The sequence below is a fragment of the Osmerus mordax genome, chromosome 24 (genome assembly GCF_038355195.1).
Source record: "Osmerus mordax isolate fOsmMor3 chromosome 24, fOsmMor3.pri, whole genome shotgun sequence".
Taxonomy (NCBI): Eukaryota; Metazoa; Chordata; class Actinopteri; order Osmeriformes; family Osmeridae; genus Osmerus; species Osmerus mordax.
In genome coordinates, this window is record NC_090073.1 from 7,443,774 (window position 1) to 7,462,926 (window position 19,153).

The 19,153-nt window shown below is 47.6% G+C and overlaps 2 protein-coding genes across 2 annotated transcripts; both read left to right on the forward strand.

The window, feature by feature from the left end:
- Positions 1 to 1,351: 1,351 nt before the first annotated feature.
- On the forward strand, positions 1,352 to 3,700 carry nfu1 (NFU1 iron-sulfur cluster scaffold homolog (S. cerevisiae)). Its single transcript, XM_067227929.1, has 8 exons — positions 1,352 to 1,410; positions 1,719 to 1,825; positions 1,923 to 2,058; positions 2,186 to 2,252; positions 2,346 to 2,463; positions 2,548 to 2,611; positions 2,969 to 3,143; positions 3,267 to 3,700. Exons 1-8 carry the CDS (start codon positions 1,352 to 1,354, stop codon positions 3,306 to 3,308), a joined length of 768 nt encoding a protein of 255 aa, XP_067084030.1. The 3' UTR covers positions 3,309 to 3,700.
- Positions 3,701 to 5,133: 1,433 nt separating this feature from the next.
- gfpt1 (glutamine--fructose-6-phosphate transaminase 1) lies at positions 5,134 to 17,818 on the forward strand. The gene is made up of 19 exons (XM_067228101.1): positions 5,134 to 5,195; positions 7,248 to 7,355; positions 7,457 to 7,564; positions 7,685 to 7,810; positions 7,977 to 8,035; positions 8,118 to 8,252; positions 8,541 to 8,602; positions 8,753 to 8,832; positions 9,080 to 9,188; positions 9,323 to 9,486; positions 10,300 to 10,395; positions 10,985 to 11,082; positions 11,196 to 11,316; positions 11,593 to 11,750; positions 14,009 to 14,123; positions 14,504 to 14,631; positions 14,881 to 15,048; positions 15,438 to 15,599; positions 16,256 to 17,818. The coding sequence occupies exons 1-19, from the start codon at positions 5,189 to 5,191 to the stop codon at positions 16,298 to 16,300; spliced, it is 2,049 nt and encodes a 682-aa protein (XP_067084202.1). The 5' UTR covers positions 5,134 to 5,188; the 3' UTR covers positions 16,301 to 17,818.
- The last annotated feature ends 1,335 nt before the right edge of the window (positions 17,819 to 19,153 follow it).

Consider the following 19,153-nt stretch of genomic DNA (forward strand, 5'->3'; position numbering starts at 1 on the left):
TATCTCCCGTGGCCCGCTCAGGATCCCTCTCTCCTCCTCCAGCTGCTCATACACGATCACTCCGAGCGCCGCGTCCTCGATCAGCACTGGATCATTTCCTGCTCTCCCTTCATTGTCGATGGGACGGCTTTTTCGGAATGTACTTGAGCTCTTACAGGGCGTATGCTTGGCTCCATGCATTCACCATAAGCAGTCACCTATCTCCAAGTCTTATCGTACACCGTGGCAATTTGGCGCGGCCTGAATCGAAACTCAATATGGTATGGAAGAGAGGTTTGTGTGCTTTCCGAATGGCTGTCGTAGAATAGAATCTGAAGCACTTGTTATTCCCTACTTTAATGACAAGGTGATGGGAACCATTGTAGAGACCCATAGCTGTTTCCTGTGAAGCTCGATGACAATTGCTGATTTTACAGGAATCAATTTTGAGTTTTGTTTTACTTTCCTTAATTTGAGTGTATGGCAAGTCTTATCTTCACTGTATGGCAGTTTTGCTGTGCAAATGAAGACTGCATCAGCAATGATTATGTTCTACAAAATACATTTGTTGTGGTGATACATTTTGTGAACACTTTCTTTCTTTGCTGTAGTTTGTTAGAAAGTGAGGCATCTTATTCAACAGTAAGCCCCACCTGCTAGAAACTATGGCACCCATATCAAAGTACTTGAGTCATCCAAAGCTTGCCTTTGATGAAAACCATGATGAAAACCATGATGTGTTGTATGTCATATAAATATTATTAAATGAATGTAAGCCAGACTTTGTTTGTCATAATTGCCCTCCACCTGCTCATCTTGTTTCGCACACACACACACACACACACGGCCACACACAACTCAGTTAACGTTATCAGTCTTAAACCCCTCACCTTGGTCCTATTTCCATACCTTTAGGATTCAACCGGAATTTCGGTTGTATGTTGGTTTCTGGGCCAGTGCCACCTTCTGTTGTCTAGCACCACCATGTGGTCAAAAGCCAGTACTGCGAGAGTTCCTTCCCTGACTCCGGGGACCTGACATCCAGATATCTGAGCACGCCACTGGGCTTTATCTCAGCAGACTAGGCAAGTACTGAGGGTCCCTCTGCTCCTGCCTGCCTAGCTTTTGTAGCTGCCCAAGACTGATCTTCTGTCTCTTCATCTGGACAGTTTACAGCCGTCACCCTTCTCCTGATCTGGCCAGGGGCAAGGCAAGGCGTCTTACCAGTTTGGCTCCGTGTAATAACCCAACACAAGCTATGAATTTAACATTGTATCATTCATCCCCGCCTGTTGGGGGCAGTAATGCGCTCTCAGCGTGTAGTGGTCTTTATGGGAAAATACAGTACGCCCGGTAGCTAAACAATCAAAACATGGCGACTTACAGGCAGGTCGGGAGGTTGTTATGGATTTCTGCAAGACTCTCAAGTCCGTAAGTTATGTCGTCGACCCGAAGTCACCTATTTACTAAGCTGTGGAAGTGCATGTGAATACAGATGTTTGTGACATATGTCATGCCTCGTTGACAGCTTTTTTGACAGCTAGCAAGTTAGCTTAAGCTAGCCTTAACCTCTTTCATAAGCATTGGATCTGACGCAGATATTTTGCCAGACTAGCTCACCACGTCTCAACATAAGTGCTGCATTGCTGTTTCTTTATTTTTGCTACTCAGACTTGTTTTATTAAGGCTGTTAATATTGAATGATCAAAGCCAATAACATGTTTCCAAACTTCCTCCAGACTTGCTGTACGTGGGTATCAGAGCGCTGGGTCGCAATGGACTTCACAGCACAGAGGGATGACTAGGAGATATTCACAGCCACAGCCTCCTTTTTCTGCTGTGCCTGGTATGCCCTATACGTAGAGTGTGTCTTTACTGTGGACACAGTAAGTGTTCTAACAAATTCCAAGTGAATAATTTTCTCGACAATACTCTCTTCCCAGCGAGGACCATGTTCATTCAGACTCAAGACACGCCCAACCCAAACAGCTTGAAGTTTCTGCCAGGCTGCATGGTTCTTGAATCAGGAACAATGGATTTTGCTGGCCCCAGAGATGCTTACTGTTCACCCCTAGCCAGGTATACATGTTAATGCCACTTAACATAATCCAGTAGCAAAACCAAGCAAAAACCCATATTAAACTTAAGAAAAGTGAGTTCTTATGTATCTTGGAAAACAGGCTGACATTGTCTGTTTCGTTTGTAGGCAGTTATTCAGAATCGATGGGGTCAAAGGTGTGTTTTTGGGCCCTGACTTCATCACCATAACCAAGGTAACACACACTTAAATAATCAAATGTTAGCTGTAATGTCTAGCAGTGTGTTATGAATCCTTCTGTTCTTTATCGACATGTCTCCATTTTTAGACTGGTGTGGACCTGGAGTGGAAGGTAATCAAACCAGATGTCTTTGCTGCCGTTATGGACTTCTTCGCCTCAGGTCTTCCTGTTATCAATGAGGAGGGGACCCCTCGTGCAGATACAGGCAAGACACACAAGGAAATCCATTCCAGGCCAAATAATCTTTACAAAAGAGATTTTCTCATTGTTTTGTTTCCCTGCTTTGCAGAACCTTCAGACGACGACGATGAAGTTGTAGCTATGATCAAAGAACTCCTGGACACCAGGATCAGGTGACAGTTTAAACATGCTAATCACACAATGTACCCTTCAAATGACTCAAGATTTCCCACATAGTTCTTATCAGTGAAACGTATGGGTTATTTCAGGAGTGTGTGATGCATCACCATGTATTTTGAAGGAACTATTTACATTTAGTCATTTAGAAGACGCTCGTATCCAGAGCGACTTACAGTAAGTACAGGGACATTCCCCAGAGGCAAGTAGGGTGAAGTGCCTTGCCCAGGTACACAACGTCATTTGTCACGGCCAGGAATCAAACCGGCAACCTTCTGATTGGTAGCCCGATTCCCCAACCACTCAGCCATTTGACCCCACTATCCCTTTAAACTCACGTGATTTCCCCTCAGGCCCACAGTACAGGAGGATGGGGGAGACGTCCTGTATCGGGGCTTCGACGATGGCATTGTGAAGCTCCAACTGCAAGGTTCCTGCACCAGTTGCCCTAGCTCCATGGTCACCTTGAAGAGTGGCATCCAGAACATGCTGCAGTTCTACGTCCCAGAAGTAGAAGGCGTAGAGCAGGTGTGCATCTCCGCTAATAACGTCAGTTGATGCCAAGCCTTGTGGTGAACACCATGGTAACCTTGCGTCCTCTCTGTGAACGTTTTGTCAGTCCCCCTAAACTTGGTTGGTTATGTGCTTCAGGTGAAAGATGAAGAAGAAGGAGTTGTTCAGGGCCAAGTCTAGGAGGAACCCGTCTCCCGAAAGACCCCCAACAGAGCCCCTCGGGACTCCCTCTTACAACATGAACATCATAGAGGTTTCACCACTAGCAGGGGCGCTAGCATGATGCCGTTTCTGGTCATTGGCCAATAGTAAAGTTGCTGCCAGCTATGGGATGGAATGCCTCAATCCAGCTGGGTGATTTTCCTGCCCTCACAGTTTGTATAAGATGCCCTCCAAAGGACTGGGTTTTTACCCGCAGTCTAATTCGTGGTTATTATCTCAGACTGTCACATTGTGTACCTACTGTAACTCATTACCTACCATAAAACTATTATATCTCAGACACACCAACATCCATCCATATGTAACATAAATGCACTGTATAATGTAAATATAGTATATTGAAATAAGAATTGCTTTCTGTCTTATCCCTTCTAGTTGTTTTGTGTTCTGTCCCAAGCAGACAGTGGTTTCATGGATTAGTTGTCACAAGGATTTATGAAATGAGAACCTGATATATTGAAATCCCACAGTAAAGTGTATCTCAAAAACAGAAGTTGGGTATGTAAACTTTAAAACATCCAATGTATGAACATAAATTATAACAAGAGGGATTTGGATAAGTTCACACAAATATGAATAAAATGTACATTAAATATTTAGCGAACTATTTGCTATATAATGTTAGGCAGCTAATTTATTGCGATAGGATAAGGATAAGATTAGGATAGGATGGCTAAATAACCATCATTTGAGTGCAAATACAGTTTTTTTGAGCTTCATGTAATAATGTTTTTATGTTTTATTCAAAATAAGATGATCGGTAGGCCTATCATTTAGAAACAATCTTTAGTTTTGTAATGCTTTCTTAGCCTACCTCAATTCTGCCAAATCCAACACCAGGGGGGCATTCCAGAAAACAGGTCACGTGACATACCCTGACACCCAGCGTTGTAGCAACATTGCCAGTGGGTTGCTGCCACATTGTGAATCAGATGGTTGGTTAACTTACCTGGTTATGTTGTATAACCTGCTTTCTGGAATACCCCCCTGGACTTCTGTGTCTGTGCTGCAGTGGCTATTTGGGAAGCTCAGAAGAGCGCGCTGACATGGAATTCTGCATGCATAGGTTTGTGTTTTTTCGGTTAAACGCTTTTAGAAGCGTCGATTGGGATACTGCGTAATTTTTTTCGGGATTATCAATCTAAATTAATGCACTAAAACTCAAACTTTAGATTTTACTGGGGCACAGCAGATTTATACTGGGGCACGTGCCCCAGTAAAAAGGGTCCAACGACGCCCCTGTATCTGAACATCCCTGGATGTATCAAACATGATGGCAGGGTGCTTTAGGAATCTGCTCAGGTGTTAAAAATATAAGTGACAATAGTGTTTATTTCAGTGACTGTTCATCTGTATAGCCATATAGCGCCAAAGTCAACATTAAAGTATGACGAAATACACACGGAGTCAGATTATGTTGTTGTCCCCCCACCCACCAATCGTTGTAATTCAGGAAGTGAAGGGAAACGAGACTTTTTATGAAAACATATTGTAATCTTTTCTACAACGCTATACAGTTATCTTAATGTTATTGATTCTTAAACTTAAATGAAAATGTTTCCTACGTTTTGCCTGATGACACATTAGTAGAGCATTACTGTTGTTCACGCCCACCACGGATATGTGGATCCTGCCACGTCAGGGATAAGCTCGTTGGCAGGTGCGAAAGATGAGTGACAGACCTTGCACCAATTGGAGGAGTGCTTTAAGTTGAGTCCTTGGCCCTTGTTCAATACAATTTGAAGGGGGCGGATCCTTCATGACAGTCAAAATCAGCAAAGCATAGAACTGTAGCGAGTTGTACAGTAGTTGCAAGGTTGCTTTACTGAGCCGTAGACATGTGTGGTAAGTAGGCTACAACATTGTAGTGTTCCCTCGTTATTTACACGCTACATATGTAACTGGAATGTAGCGAGGTTGCTATATTAATATGTACTATATAGGATGTGTGTCAATGTTTTAGTTTATTGTTATCTAGCTAAGACTCAGATTTAGTCTGTGCCAGCCAAACCAAAGTTAGCTAACACTAACAGTTAGCCGGCAGCAGTAGTACCAATTAAATGAATGGATGCTCATGTCTAACGTGGTGATATTGTAGCTATTGCCTAACCCTTAGCTCTATCTATTTTATGAATGTGTCTATTACAAGGCTGCACTATTGTGTTCAAAATTAGCTAGCTACTGTACCGCTCCAATTAGCTCTATCCAGTTGCTAAACCGTGCTCAGCATCTATCTTGCTAGTTAGACTAGCAAGATGTGCTACTTAATCTCTGAACAGTTGTGTCACTCTCCTCAATTAATGGTTAATTGACATTATGTACAGGTCTTTGTCTTCTCAGGCATACAGCCGTTTGCAACGATGGGTCCTTATGAAGCATGTCCCAATTGCTGAAAGCCAGCTACGGCTTGCTAGTCTTCGTAGTTGGCATCTCGTTAGCACTGCTAGCTCGCCACTCAGTTTCTGACCTAGGATTGGTCGTTTAGGTAGATGGATGACACTAATATCATACACTGCGCACCGTTTGTGTCGAAACGGATTATACTTTAAATTGCGTGCAATGATTAATTACTACATGCAAAATGACACCCGTATATGGTCATGGGGTGAGGATTGCAAGGTTTAGTGTGAACCTTTTTAGAGGACGGGGCATAGATAACCCACCTGATAATGAGGAACACTGGGTTCTCTCAATGTCACGGTGTTATCTGAGGTGGGACACAGCTGAAGACTGGCGGTTGGGAATACTGAAAATAGATGTCCTTACCTAGTGATAGCTTAATGTTTGTAATATCATGTAGAATGTGTGTCAATGCAGTGACTCTAAAACAAAGTTGGGTCTTGTCTACACCCACCTGCCAGTGGCCCTACCTTTCTCCTTCCGACGGTGCGCAGCTGGTTTCAATAGGGCCTCTGTAGCACTGCTGCCCATGCTGAGTGGCATAGAACAGTCCCTCTTTATTTTTCACTGACCTTCTGTGTACTCAGTCCGTACAATATTTCCATTGAGTGTTGTGTTAACTGCTTGGAAAGCTGAAGATGATACGCTGTCCATATTTGGAACTACATAGACTTGACCCAGTGTTCAGTCAAAACATGATTTTTGTTATTTCTTGTTATCGTGGTGATTAACATGTAATGAGCCACGTTTTATCCACTCGTTATAGCCCTAAACCTTCGTGGAAGAGCGAGGTGAAGTTTTACTGCGTAATTACCCAAGGAAGACAATCTTCCCTATCTTCTAGTTTACTGAAGCCTAGATAAGAAGACAGATTAGATCACTGCTTTTTGATGGAAGTTATCCACCTGCCTGCGTGCAGAAGTATTTTGGATATATTTGGTATAAACATTGGAAAGCTTCTTTCTTACCGGACACCACCTTGCACTCAGAGTATCTCAATACCCCTCAAAGGGTATTGTTGTGTTGGTGTGACAAGCTATGCGACATTTTGTTTCCGGACTGCCCTTCCCATACAGTGAGCAAGAAAAGAAAAAAACAACCTTTCCACCTCATTGATTTACATAGCTATTCAGGGTGTCTGCTTATGTCAAACTGGTTTCACTTGTAGTACTATTGTCTTTGTCTGGCATCCCATACTGGCTGGGCCTGAATGAGGTCTTATGTTGAAATGGAAACAATTGTTTTTGTTTACCAAGCTCTGTTCTTCATAAGAACACTTGAGCTGAAAGAGAGGAAGAAAAATAGATGTATTCACAATTTAAAGAGTGGGTGTCAGGTCAGGATTGATCCCATTGCTTTATGTCTATCATAAGACCGAGTCAACAGACAAACACACTTCAATTCACTTCGTTCAAAGCATGTCAGATGATTTTCTCCCAGTCACATGTTGCCTTCTCTTTAGACCACATCATCTACTGTCGTCTCTGTCCCCCTCAGGAATCTTTGCCTATCTGAACTACCATGTGCCCCGGACCCGGGGAGAGATCCTGGAGATCCTCCTGAAGGGCTTGCGGCGCCTGGAGTACCGCGGCTACGACTCCGCAGGTGAGAGGGCCGGACTCGCCTTGTGTCAACAAGAGTCCCGCCGGTGTGGGTGTCTGCTTGTTCAGCCCCTTCTGGCATTGACCTTTTCGCTTGTCTCAAAGGTGTGGGGTTTGACAGTGGGAATGGTAAGGACTGGGAGACGAATGCCAGATCCATTCAGATGATCAAGCAGAGCGGCAAGGTGAAGGCTCTGGACGACGAGATCCACAGTAAGAAATGAGTTCTTTTGCATCTTAAAAACCTCCTTTCAATTTGATTTCAGTTCGGTTTTTAGTTCAAATGTTTTTGCCTTGTCATTTAGTTGCGGTTTGTCTGCATGTGTTTTACAGAACAGCAGGACCTCGATATGGATGTGGAGTTTGACATCCATTTTGGCATTTCCCACACTCGCTGGGCTACGCATGGGGCCCCCAGCCCAGTCAACAGCCACCCTCAGAGGTCTGACAAGAGCAACGGTCAGTCCTGGAGACCGTCCGTCAGGGTGGACCAGCAACACTCATAAGATAGCTATTATTCAGACGCTAACAGATGCTTGTTGACACTTATAGGAGATGTCAGATTCTTTCACCTGGCTCTCTCTGTGATTACAGAGCATTCCGTAACAGATTCTTTCATCTACAGAGTTTATCGTCATTCACAACGGGATCATTACCAACTATAACGACCTGAGGAAATTCCTGGTGAGGGGGAAAATAAATCACATTTCGACGGCTTTACGATCTCCTCCATAACCAATGCTGACCCACACTTTCGTTTTCAAAGGAGAGCAAAGGTTACGAGTTTGAATCGGAGACCGACACGGAGACCATCGCCAAGCTGGTGAAGTACATGTACGACAACCGGGAGAGTAACGACATCAGCTTTGCCACTCTGGTGGAGCGGGTGACTCAACAGCTGGTAAGATAGCTGAGCGGTTAGGGAATCTGGCTAGTAATCTGAAGGTTGCCGGTTCGATTCCTGACCGTGCAAAATTATGTTGTGTCCTTGGGCAAGACACTTCGCCCTACTTGCCTCGGGGGGAATGTCCCTGTACTTTACTGTAAGTCGCTCTGGATAAGTGCGTCTGCTAAATGATTAAATGTAAGATGGCTTCCAACTAAACAGTCATAATAACGACAATAACCATCATAAGTAAAACGTCCGAGGGGCTTGTGTAAAGCTCGCGTCTGCTCTCTGACCTTCCAGGAGGGGGCTTTTGTCCTGGTCTTCAAGAGCGTCCATTACCCAGGGGAGGCGGTCGGCACCAGGTATACTTTCATGACCTTTGTTTGTCCGAGGTGATATCGATTCATCTTACCAGGCCACTGGCTGCTAATGCAATGTCGGTATAGCACCTCGCCACCAAGCCAAATGGCCAGCCATGTTTCATGAGGATCCGTGCTTGTCTGTCCACCTAGGAGAGGAGGTCCTCTGCTGATCGCTGTCAAAAGTGACCACAAGCTCTCCACCGACCACATCCCTATCCTCTACCGCTCCTGTAAGTCTGGTTCCCTTCTTGCTCTCGCTCTCTCCGTGTCTCTGGCTCTCTCTGTGTCTCTCGCTCTCTGTGTCTCTATCTGTGGCTCTCTCTGTCTCTCTCGCTCTCTCTGTGGCTCTCGCACTCTCTGTCTGTCTGTCTGTCTTTCTGTCTGTCTCTCTGTCTGTCTCTCTCTCTCTGTCGTCTTCATGAGTGGACGAGCAGGGTTAAGCTTCATGGTGTTTCTCCCCTCTCTCTCTCCTCTCAGCTGGGAAGGACAAGAAGAGCGGCGGCAGCCTGCCCAGGGTGGACCAGGACACCTGTCTCTTCCCCGTGGACATGAAGGCCGTGGAGTACTACTTTGCCTCAGACGCCAGGTCTGCATCCACGCCCACCGCTTCAAAGAGCTCCAATAATCACACCGCAGCTCGGAACTTTGAACCTTTTTCTTTTTTTTTGAGTTGAGTGTCGACGGGGTTTGTTTGATGTTCCTCTTCTGTTGCCACGGCAGCGCGGTGATCGAGCACACGAACCGCGTGATCTTCCTGGAGGACGACGACGTGGCGGCGGTGACAGACGGACGCCTGTCCATCCACCGGATCAAGCGCACGGTGGGGGACCACCCGGCCCGCGCCATCCAGACCCTGCAGATGGAGCTGCAGCAGATCATGAAGGGTGAGGGGGTGGAGGGGTGTGGCGAGGGGGTGGAGGGGGTGGGAAGGGAGAGGGAAGGGAGAGGAGGTGGGAAGGGAGAGGAGGGAGAAGGAAGAAGAAGAGGAGGAAGGGAGAGAGGGGGTGGGGGGGGGGGCAAAGGAGGGAAGAGAGGGGGTGGGGGGGGGAGGGGGTGTGGGGGGAGGGAGAAGAGGGGAGGGAGGAGAAGGAAGGCGAAAGGGCAGAGGAGGGAGAGAGAGAGAAGAAAAGGGGAGAAGTAGAAGAAGAAAGGAGACGGAGGAAGAGGAGGAGCAAGTGTTGGTGGAGGACCAGGTGTCTGTGCTGCACCTCCTCTGTCCTCCAGCAGAGGGCGTCGAGGGAGCGATTGGGGCCGTCCAGGAGACATTCCATTGCTGGCCTGTCATTACAGCCCCTCTCTCCCCAGTCTCTCCTTCCAGGAGCTCTGCTGAAACAACCTCATTCACATGACCCACATTACTGTCAGAGGCGGGCTGCAAAACGGTCGTATATTTCCGTGACAAGCAGTCACGCAACCTAGAGAACATCATCCATCTGCAGGCTGGTGTTTTGTTTTCACCAAGTCCCGGGTGATTCATGATTACACAGGGCTGCTACTGAAGGTCATTCTGCATCCAGAGTCCCACCTCCCCACCGTCCAAACGAACAGCCTTACATGGGATTCCAATCAGGATAATAACATGCATTAACGAATGCCTGCATCGATGAACAACTCTATAAAAGCTGCATTAACGTTCTCCCTTCTTCTAGGCGCTGCTTGTGAGTGAGTGCTGAGGGACTGTGTCTTTGCCTCCCCAGGGAACTACAGCTCCTTCATGCAGAAGGAGATATTTGAGCAGCCAGAGTCCGTATTCAACACCATGAGGGGAAGGATCAACTTCGATGACAACACAGGTCAGGGGAGGGGCTCTGTTTCCACTTTTGGGGCGGATAGGGAGATTTGACGCCTCGTTGCCGCGACAAACCGCCCCTCGTTTCATGGTTTCTTGGTTCCCTCACCATGAAAATATGCATTTTTTTGGTATTTGTGGGGTGTTGCAAGACTCTTTTCCACCACAGTGATATGGCTTTCTTGAATGTCCTTCAGGATTCAGAAACCCTTTAAATTCATTTAGCAGACGGTTTAACCCTCAGCGACATTCAGGGGGCTGGAACCTGCGATCCCTTTGATCTATGGTCAAATATTGTACCACAGAGCAATAGGGAGTCAGGTGGCTGAGCGGTTAGGAAAGCGGGCTAGTAATCAGAAGGTTGCCAGTTCGATTCCCGGCTGGGCCAAATAACGTTGTGTCCTTGGGAAAGGCACTTCACCCTACTTGCCTCGGGGGGAATGTCCCTGTACTTACTGTAAGTCGCTCTGGATAAGAGCGTCTGCTAAATGACTAAATGTAAATGTACTCCCTATTCTTCCTAGGGAAGTGAAGAGAACTGAATGATCTCTGTGGGGGGTTGTTGTGAGAGAGTTGTGCGTTGTGCTTCCCAGTGACGCTGGGTGGGCTGAAGGACCACATCAAGGAGATCCAGCGGTGTCGCAGGCTCATCCTCATCGCCTGTGGGACCAGCTACCACGCTGGCGTGGCGGTGAGTCCCCCCGCACCACCCCCCCAAAGCCACATCGCTATCGTCACAGCAACAGTAGAGCCTGCCCTCCAGTGTGTGTGTGCGCTGATCCCTGCCTGGTCTCCTCCCTCCAGACTCGCCAGGTGCTGGAGGAGCTGACGGAGCTGCCTGTCATGGTGGAGCTGGCCAGCGACTTCCTGGACCGCAACACTCCCGTGTTCAGGGACGACGTCTGTTTCTTCATCAGCCAATCAGGTGAGAGCTGCTGTCAGCCGGGTGTTGCTGAAGCTGAAGATGTGGCTCGGACACAAAATGACTTTAGTGTCTCTACCAAAATGATGTATTTCCCATTTAAAAAAATCAATCTATAATATATATTTATATATTATAAAAAGAAAGGCCCCCACTGGAAATACTGTCATGGATCTTAAAGTTTCTGAATTCCGGTAGACATTTAGTAATGTGACATTTAGTTTGTGCAGTATAGAGCTGGATGACGCCTGACCCCTCTCCCCCTGCCCTGCGTCCCAGGTGAGACCGCAGACAGCCTGATGGCCCTGCACTACTGTAAGGAGAGAGGAGCCCTGACTGTAGGCATCACCAACACGGTGGGCAGCTCCATCTCCAGGGAGACCGACTGTGGAGTCCACATCAACGCCGGCCCAGAGATAGGGGTGGCCAGCACCAAGGTGAGGGGGGGAACCAGACCCAGAGATGGGGGTGGCCAGCACCAAGGTGAGGGGGGGAATCAGACCCAGAGATAGGGGTGGCCAGCACCAAGGTGAGGGGGGGAATCAGACCCAGAGATAGGGGTGGCCAGCACCAAGGTGAGGGGGGGAACAAGACCCAGAGATAGGGGTGGCCAGCACCAAGGTGAGGGGGGGAACCAGACCCAGAGATGGGGGTGACCAGAACCAAGGTGAGGGAGGGGGGGACCTGGTACTTTCCCAATATAACCCTGCACCTGAGTCATTTGTGTACTGGCTGGTTTGAAAGGCAGCCATATTGGTGAGTGTTATTAAAGCAACTGTGATTATACTTCATAAAGCAACTGTGATTATACTTCATAAAGCAACTCTGATTATACTTGATTATACTTCATGATCTATGAGGGTTCATTTGGGACCAGCGTCATCCAGGAGTTGTCAGTGTGAGTCATCACATCTTTAGCTCCCAGTATTCCCTCGTTACAGCGGCCTCTCCCAGCAGCCCATCCTTCATACCCTGTCTCCTAGACCAGATCAGCTGGTGGTACCTGACACTGTTTTACCTCACGCTGGGGAGGTCGGAGGGTCTGGGAAACATCTGGTTTTTATTGAGATGAAGATTCGTAGAGAGAGCTGTGTGTCACAAGTACATCCCGCTGCTCCTCTTCCGGTCGTGTTGCATTGTGGGGGATGGAGTTCGACGAGCTGGTCTCAGTGTCGAGCTGCTGAAACAACAGGGTTGTGTGTTGCAGGGTACATTTTCCCATGGCGTTGGCCCTGTAAGTCATCATTTATTATAGGGGAAGTAGGGTCGTGCCCATTTCCTGTTCTGGTGGGGGTTTTTTCTAGTTAATGTGGAACCTAAATCATGTGAGCACCAGTGCTGTATGTGGGTCACCCCGTAATGAAAACTTGATGACGTGAACAGGAACTGGTGTTAAAGAGGCCTTCATATTTCATCCAGGGAGTGTCGGTTTAAAGCCTGATATTCTCATCTCCACTCTTGATAAAGCAGCGATCCACAAGCCTGCCCCCCTACTGTACACAAAGAGGCGCTGGGGTTGTGGGGTTGCCAGGTTGGGAGGGGGTGGAGCCTGGTCCAAGGCCCCATCTCACGCCTCTGAGCTGCCACCCTTTACGGCCTGGTGGCGGAGGTCCCTGGCGGAGGTCCCTGGGGGAGGTCCCCGAGGGCCTCTGGAGATGGGACGCAGGGGCTAGAACACAGGAAGTGGCCCTCGGCTTTGGCGCCAGTCGAACGCGCCACCATGACAACACTCATCCCTGATGGCGTGGACACGTTTGGGTAGAGACCGCCTGTGGTCAGCATGCAGAGAGAGAGCGAGTGAGAGAGAATCAGTGTGACTGTTTTACGACCGTGCCCGTGGCTTGAGGTGTCGGCGCCGCCCTCTCCAGTGGGTCCCGTCAAACGACTTGGCACCTCCTTGAAGAGCCGTGACGCTGTCGCCCACGCGTTCCCAGAGAGTAGCCAGGCGACGGTGTCTGGTGGAGGTGGCGCCGTGTGGAGGGGTAGGGGCGCAGGAGAAGCATGGCGGGGAAGGACCTTGTGAGGTTGCGTTCATCTGCGGTGTCGCGTCGCCAGGGTGTTTGCTCGTGTGCCAGCTCCTGGGGTAGAAGTGGAAGGATTTACCGTTAGCCGTACGTTTAATCCTCATCGCTAGGTGGAGTCTGTTTTATATCACCATGCAGTCCAACAGTGGAGGCACGTGTGAGGCTTTTTAGCCCAGTCCTGCAGCCCGCTCTCATCTGGTCCATATTAACAACTGGCTGCAGAGAGCCAGGCCAGGGCTGTGGGGCCCAGGCAAGGCCTATGATCAGGCCAGCCCAGGCCTGACGGGCCAGCCCCGGCCTGTAGGGGCCAGCCCAAGCCTGACGGGCCAGCCCAGGCCTGACGGGCCACCCCAGGCCTCTAGGGGCCAGCCCAGGCCTGACGGGCCAGCCCAGGCCTGACGGGCCAGCCCAGGCCTGACGGGCCAGCCCCGGCCTGTAGGGTCCACCCCAGGCCTGTAGGGGCCAGCCCAGGCGTGTGAGGGCCAAGCTGTCGTCATATCTGGCTGCCTTAGCTGGATGTTAGACTGTGCTTCCTTTTGCTTGGTCAGGCAGCCTCCTCTCATATCTCACCTTTCAGCAGGAGAACAAGAGCTGGGTGACACTTGGGCACGTCTTGGATTACTTAAGCACTAACTGTGTGTGTGTGTGTGTGTGTGTCTCTCTCTCTGCAGGCCTACACCAGCCAGTTTGTGGCCCTCATCATGTTTGCGCTGCTGATGTGTGATGACAGGATCTCCATGCAGCCCAGAAGGAGAGAGATCATCCAGGGACTGAGGGTGCTGCCAGGTAGGCTGGACACACACACACACGTTCATGCCATGCACACGCACACACACACACACACACACACACCCAGAGATGGAAAGAAATCCTGAGTGATGGAGAGGAGGGAGAGGGCAGTATCGAAGGATGGAGGGAGAAGAGGCCCGTTGCCCAGAGAGCTGTGGTGTGCGTCACGACTGGAGCAGGGGTGTTCCTGTTTACAGATCCTGTGTTTTCTGCAGAGATTACAGCCGTTCATTTCCTCTTAAGGGTCGAGTTATTCTCAAAAGGACTTTTGTGAAGATTTGCCAGACGTTGTTGTTGTTGTAATTATTGGCTGAAATAAATGGCATGCATCATGAATTGTGTGTGTGTGTGTGTGTGTGTGTGTGTGTGTGTGTCAGACTTGATCAAGGAGGTGCTGAGTCTGGATGATGAGATCCAGAATCTGGCCACGGAGCTGTACCAGCAGAAGAGTGTGCTGATCATGGGCCGGGGGTACCACTACGCCACCTGCCTGGAGGGAGCTCTGGTCAGCAACGCCTCTCTCTCTCTCTCTCGCTCGCTGTGTCTCTCTCCTTCTGTCTGTCTCTCCCTGTCTCTTTTCTGGGGGTGATTTTAGGGTTTTCAAATATGTTTCTCTCTGTCTCAAGCTCTGTTTATGTCTCTCTCTCTCTCTCTGTCTCTCTCCACCTCTCTCTCTCTCTGTGTGTCTGTCCCCTCTCTTTCTTTCTCGCTGTCTCTCTCTCTCTCTCGGTTGACGTCTTGCGGGCGCGAGCAGAAGATCAAGGAGATCACCTACATGCACTCGGAGGGCATCCTGGCGGGGGAGTTGAAACACGGGCCGCTGGCCCTGGTGGACAAGCTGATGCCCGTCATCATGATCATCATGAGGGACCACACTTACGTCAAGTGTCAGAACGCCCTGCAGCAAGTCATCGCTCGCCAGGTGAGGGGAAACGCGCACACACACAGTATATATATTTATGTACATGTAAATATGATATAACATAACTCAATATAATGTAATACACAGTACACATACACGGTACTGTGCTAAAAGCACTAATAGAATAAAGTAAACCAAAACATGCTTTTAGCGAATAATGAAATGAAAAGCCTACATGACTATAGCCAGTTTGATCTGGTCCAGATGGGAACATAAACTCCTAGTGGAGAAGCATGTGCGGGACACGTCTCTGAGGTATTCCTCAGAGACGTGTCACCTCCCAGGTTTATGAGGAGGGTCTCCTTCTCTCCAGACCAAGAGGGAGGCCGCAGGGGGGGGGGGGTTGTGCCTGGCAACCCCTAATGCAGTAACGTTTGGTTTGGGAACAGGGCCGGCCCATTGTCATCTGTGACAAGGACGACTACGAGACTGTGAAGAACTCGAGCCGCACCATCAAGGTGCCCCACTGTGTGGACTGTCTCCAGGGCGTCCTCAGTGTCATCCCCCTGCAGCTGCTGTCCTTCCACCTGGCCGTGCTGCGCGGCTTCGACGTCAGTCACACCTCACATCCTGTCCTCTTCCTCTCCTAGACACACCTCACATCCTGTCCTCCTCTTCCTCTCCTAGACACACCTCACATCCTGTCCTCTTTCTCTCCTAGACACACCTCACATCCTGTCCTCTTTCTCTCCTAGACACACCTCACACCCTGTCCTCCTCTTCCTCTCCTAGACACACCTCACATCCTGTCCTCCTCTTCCTCTCCTAGACACACCTCACATCCTGTCCTCTTCCTCTCCTAGAAACACTTCACATCCTGTCCTCCTCTTCCTCTCCTAGACACACCTCACATCCTGTCCTCTTCTTCCTCTCCTAGACACACCTCACATCCTGTCCTCTTCCTCTCCTAGACACACCTCACATCCTCCTCATCCTCAGACTTGCCAAACATCCACAACATGTAACTGTACAACACAGACCACACTATGAACTCTTTAATGTTACGTAGACTGAGAAGCGGAGTGTTGTCTGATGGTACAGTTCAGTGGTAGAGCCGTTTGACTGTACTGACTGTACTGAATGAATAAATCCCCGTTATGTAAGGCCTTCTGCGTCTGCACCAGGCTTTAGTTACACCTCCTCTGAACCACGTCTGTGGGCTTGATGTTTGATGTTCTGAATCCGTTCTCTTTTGTTCCTTATCCAGGTGGACTGCCCCAGAAACCTGGCCAAGTCTGTGACTGTAGAGTGAACTGACAGCTCCTCAGCCCAGGGACACACACACACACAGTGCTAAAGCCGCTGCTCACACACAGTTTATCAATGTTTCCTATTTTGTAAGCGTCTAGGATCATGACTCTTTATAATGCATTATTCCTGTTGATCAAAAACTGTATCACACTTGTCTCTGACGCCTGAAGGAATCATCATCATGTCATTGTATACTTTTTGTTGCTGTTTGGCGAGGTTCAAGGTGACAGTAATCAACGTCTTATCCACATGGAGAAGTCTGATACCGGTGTACAGCCATTGGGGATGAAACACAATCATTACTGCTTTACTTGGCCTACATGTGCATGAGTGCACGACTTAGCAAGGTTGGAAACTTGTTTGCATTTGATTCATTGTGCTCTTCGGCTGTTTGTTTTTGGAAGCTTAAGTTACTGATTCATGTTGGTGGGTTATTAGAACTGTGATTTGTAATGTGTTGGGGGATTATCTTTTTGGCAGCTTGTTATTTGGAGAGCCATTGTGCTTTTGCTCTCATATGTCAACTTTTAAGTCATTCCTGCCCTTTTGTAACTAAAAACTAGAAGTTCTTCCGATTCTGTGCCACGTAAGTCTGTCAAGCAGTGTAAGGCATGGGGTATATATATATTTTTTTTTACATATCAGGTCTATACACTGTCACTAGATTAGTTGCTGATAGACTTTTGCAGTGATAAGTTACTGTTTATGGCCTCAGACACTTCACATAGAAGAACCGGTGGACCCTTTCCTACCTACACTCTGCCTGCCACCACAATGATTTGTGCTAAATTGGGACCATTATTTATGTTTTTGTAGTTTTTCCATTTTCTGGTTTGTAATTGTAAGCCTTTGACCCAAATGTGACTGGTATGTTCAAACAAAAACCTAGAACCCACAAAATCAAGAAAACCAAAGGTCTACCTTGTTGTGGAGGGATACTGTTGAATGGAGGCTGTGCTTAGACATGGCCACCTCACCTAGATACAAAGTAACGAAGTCCATTTATTTATATAGCTGCTATTTGAAATGTAAGTCAAGATCATAATGTTAGTAAACGTTTGTCACATCCAGCTGTTATGTATATGCAAAGTGCTCAACTGTTTCAAAAAATTATAGTAATTGGACACCTTTGGGACCATTTTATTTAGTGTTATATTATTCATTAGAAATGCATCTTGCAACTAGCCTCAACACAACGTATTTGTGTTTAGGCTAAATGACTTCTTTCTGCACCTGATAACTCATGTAATATCTTCTTATCCAGTATGACCGGCAATGTCTACTGCAGACTTGTGTGAGGTGAAGATCAACTGGAAAACATACTAGAATTGGGTTAGTAATGGTTTTAATGGAGGGCATAGACTGGTTTGTAAACTGGAAGTTATACACAAGGGACCTGCACTATGACCTTTACCTTGTAGCATCTGTTAACCACTGGGTTACTGAGGATTTCTATTTAAAGACATAATAAAGCTGATGCAATAAATCAGACTGTACCCATCTCTTCAGCTTTTGAGCAAAGATACTGTCACAATGATTTTATTAAAATACATTCCAACATGGCATATTAAAATCCACAAAAACAAACATTCTGAAGTTTAAAAACGGATGACCAAAAACATGCATTTGTACAGGGTCCAATAAATTGGGATTCTAGATCAATGGGCTTACCCAGCCACGCAGAACCAAAATGGCAGAAAGTGTTAGTTTAACATAGCCACACAGAGCCAAGTGAACAAACAGTGCTGCAACAACACATCTGCTTAGAGCCAACATGACTGAGCAGGCAGACAGGGAGCACCGAGGTAGCGCTAAAAGAGCATACAGCACAGATGAGGTGTCCCCGAACCCGTTAGTAGTACCCCGACTCTTCCGTGGGTTCCGCTTGTGGTTCACATACCGAGATGAACCGGAAGACTGACAGCTGACTTGCGATTTGTTTGAGCACAGACTTGCATCCCCACCACAGCCCTCTGCGGTCATGGACAATAGCATCAACCTGATGTTTGAATTCAGCCTCAAAACAGCTGAAAGAAAAAAGGTTAAAGACTTTGTCAAATAAATTGCAGCCTCCAAAAAAGTTTCATTGTGTTGGCTCACTGCTCCAAAGGCCTCTATTGCAGGGGCTGTGTAGTTCTGAACCGCAGCAACACTCTTTAGCACAGAAGCAAGTCGTCTTAATCCTCCAGCAAGTGGGAACATTGTAGGATATAGTTCTCTATTCGCTTAAAAAAATATGTTAAAAGGGTATTTTCCGGAACGGTCTTTAAAGAAGCCGTACTTTAGGACACCATAGCAGTAGTCAACGGAGAAAAGCCGTGTGGACGTGTTGATTCTCCAAAAACGTAATTTGGTCCGTCTTAGTAGTTAACGGCAGCCACGTCGAATTTAGTGGCAAAAGGGGCAATTATGACTGATTGCGTAACTATGGACAGCTGTAGAGTCTTATCCTATCAACAAAAACACGTTGCAGTAGCTAACGAAGTCCAACAAAACAATCAACAAAAAATATGACCTACTTTACATATGTAGTCTACTTTACAAAAGTGCTGATGACGTTGGCATCACTCAGACATTTTTCTAGAATATTTTCCTATGAACATACTTTCTGTGAGCAAGATTTGAATCGATTACATTTGACAAGTTGAGGAACTGCCTGCAGACGGGGGAGTTTCAAACTGATGTGGATAACTAGGTTATCTTTGGGCCAGAGAAACGGTGTGTTGGCCAAGTATTTCGCTGAGCTCCAAGAGTCCAAGTCCGTGGATGAAAACCACAATACCTTCCCCGGCGAGGGGGTTTAGTTTGAACTGACAGACCATGGCCCTGATAACTACAGCAGTTCCAGAGATAT